This window comes from Pyrus communis, chromosome 17, assembly GCF_963583255.1.
Source record: "Pyrus communis chromosome 17, drPyrComm1.1, whole genome shotgun sequence".
Classification (NCBI taxonomy): Eukaryota; Viridiplantae; Streptophyta; class Magnoliopsida; order Rosales; family Rosaceae; genus Pyrus; species Pyrus communis.
The window spans coordinates 4391270-4406124 of NC_084819.1; the positions used below are offsets into that span (position 1 = coordinate 4391270).

The 14855-nt window shown below is 34.5% G+C and overlaps 1 protein-coding gene across 1 annotated transcript; it reads right to left on the reverse strand.

Moving 5' to 3' along the window:
- Positions 1-5929: 5929 nt before the first annotated feature.
- On the reverse strand, positions 5930-10790 carry LOC137722772 ((S)-ureidoglycine aminohydrolase). The gene is made up of 13 exons (XM_068461858.1): positions 10639-10790; positions 10265-10393; positions 9590-9677; positions 9440-9516; positions 9314-9353; positions 9115-9181; positions 8422-8507; positions 8070-8151; positions 7781-7837; positions 7659-7697; positions 6880-6950; positions 6306-6359; positions 5930-6179 (listed from the first exon to the last, which is right to left on the reverse strand). Exons 1-13 carry the CDS (start codon positions 10673-10675, stop codon positions 6110-6112), a joined length of 897 nt encoding a protein of 298 aa, XP_068317959.1. The 5' UTR covers positions 10676-10790; the 3' UTR covers positions 5930-6109.
- Between the last annotated feature and the right edge of the window lie 4065 nt (positions 10791-14855).

The window sequence follows — 14855 nt, forward strand, 5'->3', positions numbered from 1 at the left end:
AATACAACACATGTTATAATTTGAATGAAATTAAAACACATATGAAATGAGATTACTTTTATCTTTCTGCTTTATGCTCTGAACTTCACGTTTTGTAATAAGGGTTACCACCCAATCATGTTGTGCACTCTGGTTTATTTGTTTAAAATTTAAATTTATTCTCACTTTTACACATCAATCATACTTATTGGCTTTGTCATCCTTCGGGTGTTGACTAGCACATCTTGATTCGGATGTCCAGGTAGATATTCTAGGTTGGAATGTGTCAGTTAATGACGAGATAGTTTTGTTTCACTAATTTCTCAACACACCACAACACCATCTTCAGACTACGTTTGGTATGAGGAAAAAAGAGCTAGGAAATGAGAAAGTACTGCCTTTCAATATGTAAGTCCGGACTTGAGAAATGATTTCCTAACTCATGGGAAAATGGGAGAAAATGTGAATCCCTCCACCTCTGTGGTATTCACTTTCCTTCTCCCAGGGAAACAAAAAAACCATTATTTGATATCTCTTTTTGGCAAATATGTCCTCATTGACAATTAAAAATATCCAGTATATATCTCAAAAAATTGTTATTTCCTACTTACTTTCCCAATATTACCAAACATGGAAAACGAATTTTGCATTTTCCTTCCCTTAGAAAAAGAAATGGAAATGGATGTAGCAGAGATGAGAATGCTTCGTTAGATGTGTGGGCACACGAGAAATAATAAGATTAAGAATGAAGATATTCAAGGTAAAGTAGGAGTAGCCGAAATTGTAGGAAAGATGAGAGAAAATCGGTTATGGTGGTTTGGACATGTGAGACGAAGGCTTACTAACGTTTTGGTTAGAAGATACGATTACATGACAGAGGTTCAGGGTCCAAGGGGTAGAGGAAGACCTAGGAAGACTTTGGAAGAGACTCTAAGAAAAGACTTAGAGTACTTGGATCTAATGGAAGACGTAGCACAGAACGGAGCGCAATTGCGTTTTAGGATTCATACAGCCGACCCTACTTAATGGGAAAATGAATTTGCTATTGTTGTTGTTGTTAGAAAAAGAAATGGGAAACCATTTCCTATAAATTAGGAAAACTAATGAAAAGGGCTTGAAAACTTTAAGTTTTAATGAAAATAACAAAATAAAGGGTAAAGTAAATAGTACTATAATTGACTTTTAGTGTAAAAATATGGTTTTTCGTTAAAGTGAACAGTGCATGAGCTTTTCGTTAAAGTTCCCCTATAAATTCCCTTTATATGCATACCAAACGCAACCTCAATGGTTATCAAATAGGAGAGGCCATGAATATTAACAAGAAAATAATAAACACATCATTTTTAGTTTCTCACACATCAATGCTTAATCTTGTTATTTGTTTCCATTAAAGTTATTCAATCTGATAGCTAGAAATATATAAAGAGAGCTTTCCGAAAAACTGAAAAAGATGTCTGAAAATCACCTCCCTATTAATATTGACATGCAATTGTTTAGAATTTCTCAACAACATGGTTGTTTCATCCAGCTCGTTAGCATAGTCAGCAAAACTAACATATAACACGTTACTTTTACCTTTTTGTGCATGCAATTCTTGTATTTTGCGCAGGGTTTAAGGTTTGTTATTGGTTCTAAGATATTAGTTAGGTTCTAGATTAAGCAGTGCACTGACTCATCATCACAAGAAAGCAAGAAAGAATATTTAAGTAATAATAATTCTGTCACGAAAATGTTGGATTATTAACGGTTCTAAGGATTTGTCATAAGAAAACAAAAGAAAACAGTTCTCTGCCAAATATGAAAACACCAAAAAAAAACCTATCAAAATATTGCTTTAATTTCGTAACATGCAAAGAACAATATTCTGCAGATTTATCAATATGGTCTGCCATAACAAAAAGAGCCCGTCCATTTCTACTTACGAAACAAAAGAGCATTACTTTCGACATCAAAACAACGAAAGGTAAAACAGCTAAAGAGCATTGTTCAAATAGTGTTGTCATGATTCACGCCATACCAAATCTAATATTTTCTTAATCCCATGCGTATCACCCATCGAAAGTGTTCTACTTGCGTTATTTGCATGTATATTTTTTTAATATTTAGCAGAAAGTAGGGTTTTGGGTGTGTTTCGTGACATAAACTAGCAATCAATCTTCTGCTTTTTCAAGATTTGAATGCAACATACGATAACCCTGCCTAGCCAGACATGCATTTTATATATGTAATATATATATATATATATATGGAGATAAATCTGCGACACAACTTTTTTACACAAGTTTTTGTAGAGCCTATTTTGTAATATATTTCAACAATTTAAACCGTCTGTCGTTTAGGTCTTACCTCAAAGATCAATGTCTACCAAAAATCACCCAAATCTGAAATCATGATTGTCAGATTAAGTTTTTGGGTATCTTTGGAGAACCATATTTGTCCATTTTTTTCACTACAAATTATTGTCCTAAAAATCTTAGCCTAGCGCCTTCCCTAATTAAACCCTAGGCATTTGAAAATTAAGAAATGACACATAGACCTACTTAGGTGTCCGCCTAGCCCACCTAGGCCGCCTAGGTCACAACTCTCACTTAAACAGAAAACCAATAACTTTCATTTTGCATTTTATTTTTTTCAATAAAATCTAAAGACTTGTTAAATACTTGGATGCACACATTATATGCTTGTTCCCTATGTTTTCAATTTATTCTAATACTTTATAATATGTATGTCATTTTATTTTATAATTTATGTATCACAATGCAATTATGTATTTTTTAAGTATATTAGACACTTATTTATACGATACATAATAAATATACTTAAACTTGCATAGTCTGCCTAGGCCCCGCCTAAGCTCTAGGCACCAGCCTACCGCCCGACTATCGCTTAATATATTTTAGAACCTTGCTACAAATGAATGGCTTAATTGTCTTAGATTTGTCTAATTTTTTTTCAAGAATGATCTATAAATGATGATCTAAAAGATAGACGGTTCGGATCGGTAAAATAGATTACGGAGTGAGCTCCATAAAGTAGTGTAAAAAAAGTGGTATCACGGATACACATACTTATATATGTATATATTAACTTTTGCAAAACTTCATTTAAGACATGAATTATGAGGCTAAAAGATAGAATAGGTTTAGCCCCAATTCTTACATGATGAAGGGTTTACAAAGAGAGCTTTTCCTATATTTCATCCCCTCTTCAAACTCATCTATTTTATCTAGCATCAGTTGTCCGCGTGTGCTTTAAACTATTAATTGGTGTGTTTATTATGAGATTATCAATCAATATGTCTAAACACCAAACGAGGCCTTAAGGAAAGGAATACGATTTAGCAGGAATGAATGCTGACTTTCTTCTTGACGAAAGCACCCTGCAGGAATCAGGTATAACTGGTTGTTCCATGAATTCGTTTTCTTACCGATCGAAAAAAATTTGATGAAGAGGAAAATGAATGCTAGAGAAGTTGATGTAGCAGCGAAAACAGGTGGCTATTGCCCCATTTTCTAGTAGTGCAAGAGGAAACCTGTAGGAGGGAATTGTAACAATATAATCTCACCATAATAACAAATTTAGACGAAGTTGCTCTTTAGAAGAAAGAAAGATCGTAAAATCATTTTTCGGGCCAGTTAGTATTTCGGTGTTGATAACTTTTTTCTTTCTTCATTTGTAAGTGAAAAGTTTTAAGTTCGAATCTCGTGAATGACGAGTTCGCCACCGGTTTATTCCTCCATTCCGTAGTGTAAATATATTGTTGTATTAAGAAAAATCATTTTCTTTTGTAAAAGGCAGATAATGTATTCTACCACAATATTCTAATTTGGAAAACGCTGATTTGGATGTTATCACACAGAAGATTAATGGAAATTTGGAGAAAGTAGTGGTGGAGGGTAAAAGCCGGCGGCAGTGGTGATGGCGATGGTGGTTTTGCTGGCGGTGGTGGTCTTGGTGCTCTCTCTCAATCATCACTATATGCGCGCGGGACCAGATTTTATTCATTCCTAAGTAGTCCACCAGTTGCTACGGTCGGCTACTAGGGTTTTAGATGATTTAGATAATTTAAAAAAAAAAAAACCGAAACCATATTCAAGGGGTGGCAGCACTTATTATTCAAAATGCAATAGTTTTTTCTACATCTTATATATACAACAACATGTACACTAAGAGGATGAGGAATAAGTTGATATCGATTTAGGTATTTACGAAAACCAAACTGAAAACTTTTCACTTACGAGTTAGCCTAAGTGACAAAAAATGCAATAAATTTGAAAAGACTACAAACAATGTAATATGTTGAATCTAAAATGATTTGTATACAGTAGTCATTTGATATTCATGTACTTATTTTCTTCTCAAACAGTTAATTATACTTATTGTAATCCTTAGATTTGAAGTCAAGCATTTCAAACTAATGACAAGAAGCACAAGAAAATAATCAAATCTTCAGTGTTGGACGTCCTTGAGATTCGAACCAGTCAAACCTTCCAACTGAAACGTCTTCAAGATTTTTTCTCACTTCTTAATGTAAATATATTATTGTATTAAACATGACAAGGAAAATCAAACTAGTCGAACCGTACGAAACGGCCAATCCGAACTGTGGACTGTTTGATTTCGCTTGGATCATCAATAAACCAAGAAATCTCAAAACATAACCAAACAGTTGGTCCTGTCCAACCGTGGTTTTACACTTTTATAAACCGCTTCAAACCTAACGGAACCATTCCGTTCTTATATATTATTTTTTACGCTTATCATCTTTCATTTTATTTCCTTGGAAATTTGCTATTAGATGAAATGATGAATTTTAGAATGTTTGAGATTTACAAATTAGAATGACAGTATGCTTTGGAATTGGGGTTAACTAATTCGAAAACAAAACGCAAAAGAAAAGTATAATTTGGTCTTAGGCAAAAACCGATCAAAACCAAAACCGAACCAAACCACACAACAATGGTTTAGTTTGTGACACCAGGTAATGGAGATGAATGAGAAACCACAAGTGAACACTAAAAGATAAACAACTCGCCACTCTAAGGGCTAGTTTGGAGTTGCTGTGCTGTGAAGAAAAAAAAACGATGTTTTCAGAAGCAGGGGCAAAGCTGCTTTTGCTTTCTAGTGTTTTGGATCCATAATTTTGACAAAAAACACTGTTTTTTTCATTACCAAACACAATTTTAGCCCCAGTTTCTTTAAAAAGTTGCTTTCAAAATAATTTCAACAATGCCAAAACAGTCCTAAGGAATTTACCAAGGAGATAAGAGTTTTAAGGATAGGAAGAAAACACTCTTCACTAAACCAAGTTTAAAAGTAATTCTTAATTTCTGAATGAAATATTTCCATACCTGAGTAGGGGTTTTAAATAGTCTAGGCATGGAACCTTCAACCTTCCATGAATAGGTTATTATGCATGAACTTAATGTAATATTATTCATGAACTTAACTGACAACAAGAACCATCTTTAAATTAAATATAATGAATGCACTATTTACTAATTAGACGAGTTCAGATTCGGTGTCATACGGTTCCACTGCACAATAACTCGTCCTCGAGTTTTTTATTTGGTCTTCCTCGATCTTTCGGTTTCACCCAGAATTTTAGTTGAAACCAAAACAAACCAATTTGTTATATATTAACTGGTTTGGCTGCGGTTTTGAGTGGTGAAACCAATCCAAACCGGATCATACCAACCTCTAGGTTAGTTGTGGAAGATGAGAGGAATTTGTATATCTCATGTTGTAACCCTTGTGCTCTCTCTCTCTCTCTCTCTCTCTCTCGTCGCATAAGTCGTGGTGAAATAGAGATGGGTACACGATATGCTACATAGACCTTTTTTATTCATTAAGGGAGTGTATGATAACCTTCTATTGTCTCACGATACGACTAGAGTCTAGAGAGTATATGTAACATGGAAATTTGTTTCATGAAAGAATACGCGACCGCGCCCCCAAAAATTTCTGGTTCTTTCATAACTTATGTATATTAAAGTTAGTTTAGTTGAGTAAGAACATTCACCTTCGAGAAACAGTAGTTCGATTGGCGTCCAACTGTAAGATTTCCGTTTGCATTACACACACATATCTGTATTGATAAACTGTCACAGACATCCTAACGATACATTGACTAAAGTGGATTCCTGTTTACGTCTTTGTACAGTAGATATCGCGTCCGGGTTTTACCCAATGCCGCATACCTGTAACAGTTGCAAATTGCAAGAGAAATGAATTTGAAATGGCAACAATACAATATAGAGATAGGAAAACAAAATCCTTGTATACCAAATGGAAAGCTAAAATTATGCATTCCTTTCATCACTTACCATTGAGGCACAAATGGTGCCATCCAAATGACATCACCTGCTTGAACAGGGTACCTATTTGCAGAATCATCAACAAAAGATTCAATGAAACTGGAATTTATTAAAGTAGCAGAAATAGCGGAACTGCAGGTAGAATGCGATCATTTAGTTTCCAGACTCACGAGCTGAAAAAGAAACGACTCATAAATTTTGTGATTGGTAACGGGTACAAAACTTATGCATCATCATCTTGTCTTGAGGAACTGATATTATGGGAACTTTTTAGATCAAGTGTATGCAAATAGTAATCTACCTTGAGAATTGAGGGGTATGATTTTAAGGGTGTGTCGTGTGATGAGAGCGTTCTGTTAGTTAAGCCGCACACCATTTTCAGGGAAGAGAAAAAAAAGAGCAATTGCTGGGATGATTTATACTTTCATAGTCTATTTGATGATTCCATTTGGCCAGCGTGATAAGAAACTCTAATGCATAACTAGCATATGAATAATAAAATTCAATAACCATGTCCTATATAATCCCAAGCAAGTAATGGACGTCAATCTCCTGCAGTATCGATAGTGAATGCATCTCTTACCAGCTATCACCCAATCGGTAAATACCCTGTCCCTCCAGGAGCAACAAGCCATGCTGATTATAATGCACCTCCTGCATAAGAAATAAACCAAACACATGGTATCACGGACGACCCATGTTTGAGAGAAAGCCTTTTCAAGCTGGGGACCAAGGTAAATCTCACAAGTAAAGCTTTCAAAGATGAAGTAGTGATATACAGATCAACTGTAGATACTGCCCCTACTGGGTAACTGGAGGCTCTTGATTGGTTGAGGCAAGCAACAAGAATGATATCATTGCTTATTGGCTAAAAAAATCCAACAGTAATGGGCATGCGGTCCAATATCCTAGTGGATAGGGTGTTGAGTTTCCACCCATGCGTCTCGGGTTTGAAACTCCCCCCTCCCCTACATTATTGTAATAGTTTCGAACTCCCCCCTTCCCTTAAAAATAATAAATCAAAAAAGAAAAATATCCAACAGTAATGGACCATGGATACGTCATTGAAAAGAATTCATTGAAAATTATGGGTAGCCTTAACAGATAATTTCAAGTCATATACTAAACAACAGTTACAACAACAACCAAGCCTTAACAGATAATTTCTAGTCATATACTAATATGGCCTTAAGCTTCATCAAGTTTCTGTTCATTTCTATCAGTGACCAAACCAAAGTGACAAGGGTCTCCAGACCTCAACTTAAACTCATTTCATCAACTAAAACACCGAAATTAAAGTTTCAGAATGTGAATCATGGAACTCAAAAAGATAGACTCAAACAGCAAGGAAAAGACTAATACCTTCACATTAAGATACTCCCCAGGCTGGAAGTCCATTATCTGTCCAAAAATGATGAACACTATCAGAGACAGCAACGAGCATGAATACAAAGATTGAACACAGATAGTAACCAATGGCTTACATGGATGTTGAAGTCATAGGATATAGATGTCGGAATAAGCTTCCTTAATTGGAAGACCTGATAATGCATAATGAAAAAGTGAAACACAGGCTATAAAATCTTAAATCTATCATCAAGACAAACTCAACTAATAGTTAAACAATAAGGAAGAACAAAGAAAGATACATCTCGTGGAGAGATGTTCCTCATCAATATGATTCAAGGATTGACTCTTAAGCATCCACAAACAATTTCGTAGGTAGTTATGGATACCAAATAAAAATAAACCTTGAAAAAAGTCACTACTTACCTCGCCTGGAGTTTCCAGGAGTGGCTGCTCGTCTGTTGAACCTATAATCTGGTCAGTAGATTGATTTTCCAGAGAAACATGCCTATATGGAAACATTGTAGAGCATTTAGCCATTTGAAGAGTACTATAACGATGAACTCCTAAGAAAAACACCATTGGTTTCAGCAGCATTTCATTATCAAGAAAACTGTCTTTGACAAACAAAGTTTATCGCTCCATTTGAAAGCATTAGTGCCATGTAATGGTGATTTTGAGTGCACTCCAGTGCTCAGCATTCCACAATGTTAACAAAAGAGTTAAAAGAATGAGAAAACAGGAAATCCAAGCAATCATAATGTATTAGGGAGATAACCTTCTCTCGAATACCACAAGAGTGGCAGATGCATCACACCTGAGGGAATGATCAACATTCGGAGGTAGATAAGCATATGAGTCCACCTGTGTTTCATATAATCGGAATCAGACTTCTTTTCACCTTTACTTAAGTTCACAAGAACACCACCACATCACGGGATAATTAGATTTGTAATTGTTCTACCACAGATGAAAAATACTATGAACATCATTACTAAAAGCACTGGAAGCAAAGCAGTGTTTCTATCAGATAGTCTGGAGTCCTTGCTCAATGCAAAGGATGCATACTTGTAAATTGTTCATCGTACCTATAAAAGTATGTTATATGTTTCCTAATAGCACTCTTGAAATTATAATGTGTCCTACATAAACAGATAAATGACACTTCTGTGCTCTCTGTCACTCAATTCAATTATATTTTCAGAATTCAGACTTCTAGCAGCCTTCATTGCACTTAAAAATCCCAACACAAAAAACGAATTGCTCAAGTTGAGATAATAAGATGGTCATATCAAAACATAATCTACTTCTAAAAACTAAGGAAATTAAAAAAAACGCATGAGTGCATAATATGTGTTTGTGTGTGTTTGGGCGTGTGTGTAGACGACATATGTACCAACTAATAATGAGTATCAATTTATTATCCACCAAAACTAGAAATCTCACACTGAAATATATCGAGCTTTCTTACCGTTAATTTGTCGCTAGTACCAGAAACATTGGTGAGAGTGACAGCACCCTGGACCACAAATATGAACCTAGTAGGAAAAAGAGAGCAAAAGACTTATGACGAAAATCAAATGCCTGAAGCTAATAAATCATTATAAAGTACAAGAAATTCGCTATCATATAGTACAAACGGAAAATTGAGGAAAAGACGATGCCCACACCTTTCAACATCATTTGGGGGGAGTCCAGATCGTGAGTTTTCTGCGCATTGGTAAAGTGTGTATGTATATATATATCAGCAATTGATGAAAACAAGTGACCATAGCACAGTGTATCAATTATCTAACCTTGCATCTTTGCCAGGTACATTACGAAGTGTGAACCCATGGCCGGCGTTATCAAATACGCTCCTAATGTCAGAGTCCTGTAAGAGTAAATCTAAATTACAGCAGCAGTGGAGAACCCTTCTAACTAGTATAATGCAGAGTTAGAAGTACCAGTCAGGTAAAGGACTAAAGACATGACTCTCTGGTGTTATTAAAGCATGGTCTTGTTTGTAAACACTGCGTGTGAACCCTGGCAAGTCTGAGAAGAAAAGAACCCATATAAACCTCAGCTAATTTTTAAATTTCAATTAGCTGCAACGTGCTTTTAAATTTCCAACTGAAGCAAAAACACAAGAAGAATAAATAGCACGACGACTCCAGCTGTTTGATTGCTAATTTTCAAGTTCTTAACCAGTATCCAGCAAACCTAATGCCACTTACATAGTCTCAAAGCATCCCATGAACTGCATGAACTATTTTACCTTGGAATGTTTGGTGAAGAGGGTTTAAAGGCAAAGGTTTACAGTGTAATGAAAAAGGAAAATCGAAAAAAAAAAAAAAAAAAAAAAAAACCAAAGTGGAAGAAAGAATTAGCCATCCACATAAAGCTGATTGTAAAAATTGCCTTTAATCCCAATAGGAAAATGCAAAGCAAGATTCTCGTAAGGCTTTGGATATCCGAAGCACTGTATGTTTTTATTCAAGTCATTTTTTTCATATTTCAGTTTGTTGTTCAATTTGTTTCTTAAAAATTTCACTATCTGAAACAATCATCACTAATAAAATCCACCTTCACAACTACCCAAATACAATTCCAACCAAAATGCAGAATCTTTATATACCAACCTTGAAGATGGGAAGGAGAGAGTGTGGGATTGGTGACCTTCCAATACAAATGCTTCAAGTCCGAACCCGAGTCGACCATTGAAGTAGAAGGGCAAAAACCCTCATCAGCCACTGCCATTTTGAGCAACCCTGAAAAAGAAAAGGTTGAAGATTGAGAGGCTCCATCACTAGAGAGTTTGAAAACTTAATCATTCATTTAAGTTATATTATGTTGATCAAATAGTGAAAACCCAAGTCAGAAAATTAGTTGTACAACTAAGACACAATGATCAATCCAACTCATATCGATTTTCCTTCTCATTTTCTCAGCATTTTCCAGGTAACCAAACAGAATGAAGCAGATAAAGAAACAGAAGCTGGGTTGGGGTTAGTACTTAGAGTGATGAAAAAGATGAGCAAAGCGTGATTCATTGTGAGTCTGTGTGACTGCGAGGAAGCGAGAGAGATCTGGATATATCTGAGTTCCGTTTGTTCAGTGTTCCTCCGTGAGTGAGTGGGAATGTGAAGTGGGGAGTTTTTGGGCTGCACCAAAATTTGGACTTTGGGAAGAGAACAAAGGCTGACACGGAATCCACCGTGTGGAGAGATTTTCAGTCATATAAGGTGGCATAATGTTGCTATATAAATGGTAGTTATGTGTATTAAAAGGTTAATAATTTAAAAATTAAAAATTTTTATGATTTGCATAAAAACATGTGGTATATCATCTGTATTTCTATCCCAATTAAAACTTTCTTCATCGTGTGTACCTCTTGGAAAGTTGGTAAATTGGTGACTAGGAAGTGGTGCTACTCAAACACTATTTTTTACTTTTCATTTTTTTTTTTAATTTTTTGATTGTCGGATTAAATGAATTGAAGAAAAACAAATGATGTTTAATAGTATTCCTCTTCAAACATCTTAGGTTCGATTTTCGCCAAAGGCGAATTTGAACCATCTTATTGCTAGCCCGTTGTAGAAAATATTGTTTATTCAAAAAAAAAAAAACAAAACAAAACCTAAAAGATCCAATGTTTTTAAAATTTACTAATTTAGAAGATAAAGTATTTCAAGATATTTCATGTACATGGAATATAATTTCTATGTAAAAATCTCTTTAGTATTTATTACCGAAAATGTTCCTTAATTTTATTTATTTACTTTTTTATGAAAAATCATTCATATTCTAAATAAGTACGGTCTATCGTGCCCACACTAAGCGGAGGTGTTGTTGGAGTGGTTTAGGGTGACATATTGTTAGTAATTGTGTCAGTCTTTAACCCTGAATCATTCAGTTGTTTGTAGTCTTTTTGGTTTTTCAGCTTGGTCAATTCATTCAAACATCATGAACAAATATGAATACAAGCATAAGAACAGATGAATGAGAAACACCCAAAAGGAATTTAGTTTTAGATGGTGTATGTTTCATCGGGACTTTCCAATTGCTCCGAATATGAGGAAAGAGTAAGTTGCATTAGCAGTTCGAGGCCCAAGTGTAATCTAGCTTGCCTACTTCTTCGTGAATGAGATAAGTTTTCTCAAAAGAAAAAAATAATAATTACTCAATCTATGTTATTCGAGGTTCAAACGCATCAAATTTGACTTAAAAAATAAAAATGATATCTAAAAAAGAAACAAATTCCATTTATACAGTTGAATTAGAGAATTATCTTAAATAAGGTTAAAGCATTGGATAGAAACTCTAGAGAATTATCTCTTTATTTAATTAGTTACTAGCATATGGGCACACACAAAGTGTGCGAGAAATTTTTTTTATTTTTATTTTTGAAATAGAAAGAGAGAGGAAGCTAATGATAGAGAATGTGGGGGTGAGAAGTTTTTTTAATTTTTAATTTTTTTTAATTAGAGATATGTTAGGATTACATGTAGGCGAGGCTTTGAAGAAAAAAATAATAAATTTTGGTTGTGTGAAATTATATTTCTGCTCCATATTTCTTATTTATGTTTTGTTTTAATTAGAGGATTAAACTGGTAATTTCATAAACTTTTGATTGACAATAAGTGTTTTATTAATTAGTAGAGATTTGGGTTGATTGGGATGATTATTTGAGAGGGTTAGTTAGAAATGGAGAGCCTGTGTTGCCATGCAAGTTTGGTGGTAGACATGACCACAAGGAACTTTGCTTAGCAGCAAACTCATGATCATGAGTGAAATATCCGTGATAAATCTTCAGCACAAAATAAGCAAATTACACCTTCATCAGCTTTTGCACCCACGGCCGTCGACATGTTGGCTGCCAAAGTGTTTGCCGTCAACATTGCTCTAATATTAGGGTTATTTCCGCAAAAGCGCAATTCAGCATCAGTGACATGCCTTAATTTAGGCATTTCATTGAATACCTTCTGTACAGGTTTAGAGGGGCAAATTCCTCGCTCTTCATAGGAATTTTGATGACCCTAAGTGTGACCACACCTACTTCTATGGCGCCACTTTTTAAGGTCTACAGGGTAGGCAACAACTACGACGGTTCCTCTCGACCCAAGTTAAAAACCCCTCAATATAAGGGCCATGCTAGGCCTTAATATTTGAAGTAAAAGGTTCCTTAATATGAGTTATGAATTTTATGTGCTATTCCTTTTATGTATTTCATTAATTTCTATATTATATATTCATTGGGCTTTAAGAAATTTGAGAAGAATTATTATCTTATGCATTTAACGGAGTTATTATTTTATCACACTAGGCCGAGTTGCGGCCATAATTTTTTTTATTTAATCGAAATAATCAATTTATACACATTTACTTATTGATGTTTTAATATTTTGGTTATTTTATTTTTAACTCTCAAGTCTCAAGAAAACTTGGTCAGTTATTGTTCAGAATTGCAAATTTGGAATTCTCAAAATGCATTCTACAATTACCATTTTTCAAAAATATTCGGATTCATTTTAAAAAAAATATAATGTTAGAATAACATCATTCTAAAATGGATTAGCACGACGAAATCATCAGCTGGTATTTTTTTTTTTTTTTTGATAGAAAAAAGAAGGAGCTTTAATGAAAATGGCTTAGATCAACAAATATTTAACCAAAAACCATCCCAAAATATTATTTAACCAAAAGGGCTCAAAGTTTAATAAAAAATCATCCAAAAATATTGTCCATGGCCCAAACTTACAAGCCCAACCTATGGAGCCAAAAATAATGAAGAGGTGACACATAGATTTTTGGGCAAAAAGGACAAAATTACCCTTGAGGAGCATCGGAATTCCTACGCGCGAGCAGTGGACAAACATTCCGCAATCAAGTCAAAAGTGCCCAAAATAGGTAACAAATTCAAAGTTATTTCATTTATCCTCATCCTATATTTTCCACAAGGTAATTATTTCATAACCTCCAAAATATTCATTCCAAAAATGTGTTAATTGACTAATTAATGGATTAATTACCTAATTAATCCATTAATTGCCAAATAACTCACACATTAAACCACAAAATGCACACAAAAAGCATCCCAAAGACCGGCCACCTTTTCTCCAAAGGGGACCAACCATGCCCTATAAATACTACCCATTTTTCTCTAAAAACCTAAGTCCACACTCTTGCAATACTCCAAAAACTCTCTAAACACGTTTATCTCTAAATTACAACTTTGACATCAGAGGTTATTCAGCCAAAGCCCCCCCATTCATCGTGGGCGCATAAGGCTCTTGGCCTTGACCCTAAGGTGTTAATTGTTTTGTAGGTACAATTTTGTCCAAGAAGAAGGAGGCGGAAATTTGCATCCACACAACCCACTACAAATTTACACTTCTGCAAATACCCCTAAATGATTCAATATTGTCCTGACTCTTCACTAACCTCAAACCAGCACGAAACCACCATAATAACTCTCTGTCTTCCTATCAAATCGAATTCTCCCATTTCAAAAACCACCAAATCAAAGTTCAAATCAAAGTTGAAAAAGGAAGCATTCATCAGAACAAAGCCGCCAAAACAAGTTCAATGACAGAAACTCCGTTGAAACAAACCGGCGAAGAAGCGGTGCAAAATGTACCAGAACCTCTGTCGAAAAAAACCGGTGAAAAAGATGTGGAAAACGTACTAGACCCTTCATGTGAACAAACTGGAGATAAAGAAGTGCAAAACGCATCAGAACCATCGTCGAAACAAATCAAAGAAAAACTAACACCGTCTCTGGAAAAAAATAAAAAACCAAAACATAAAACTATTTTTGGAAAAACATAACACTGTTTCTGGAAACAAAAAAAATAACATTGTTTCTGGAAAAAAAATTAGATACAATGTCTGTGTCGAAAACTAACACTACTTCTGGAAAACTAAAACTGTTTATGGAAAAAAATTAGAACCACCGTCGCAACAAATTGGCGAAAAACTAACACTGTTTTTGGAAAAAAAAAAAAAAAATATATATATATATAAAACTGTTTTTGGAAAAATAAAAAAATAACACTGTTTTTGAAAAAAAAAGAACCAAAACATAAAACTGTTTCTGGAAAAACAAAAAAATAACACTGGTTTTTGAAAAAATTAACACTGTCTCTAGAAAAAAAAGAACTAAAACATAAAACTGTTTATGGAAAAACCAAAACATAACTCTGTTTTAGGAAAAATAATCTGATACAATGT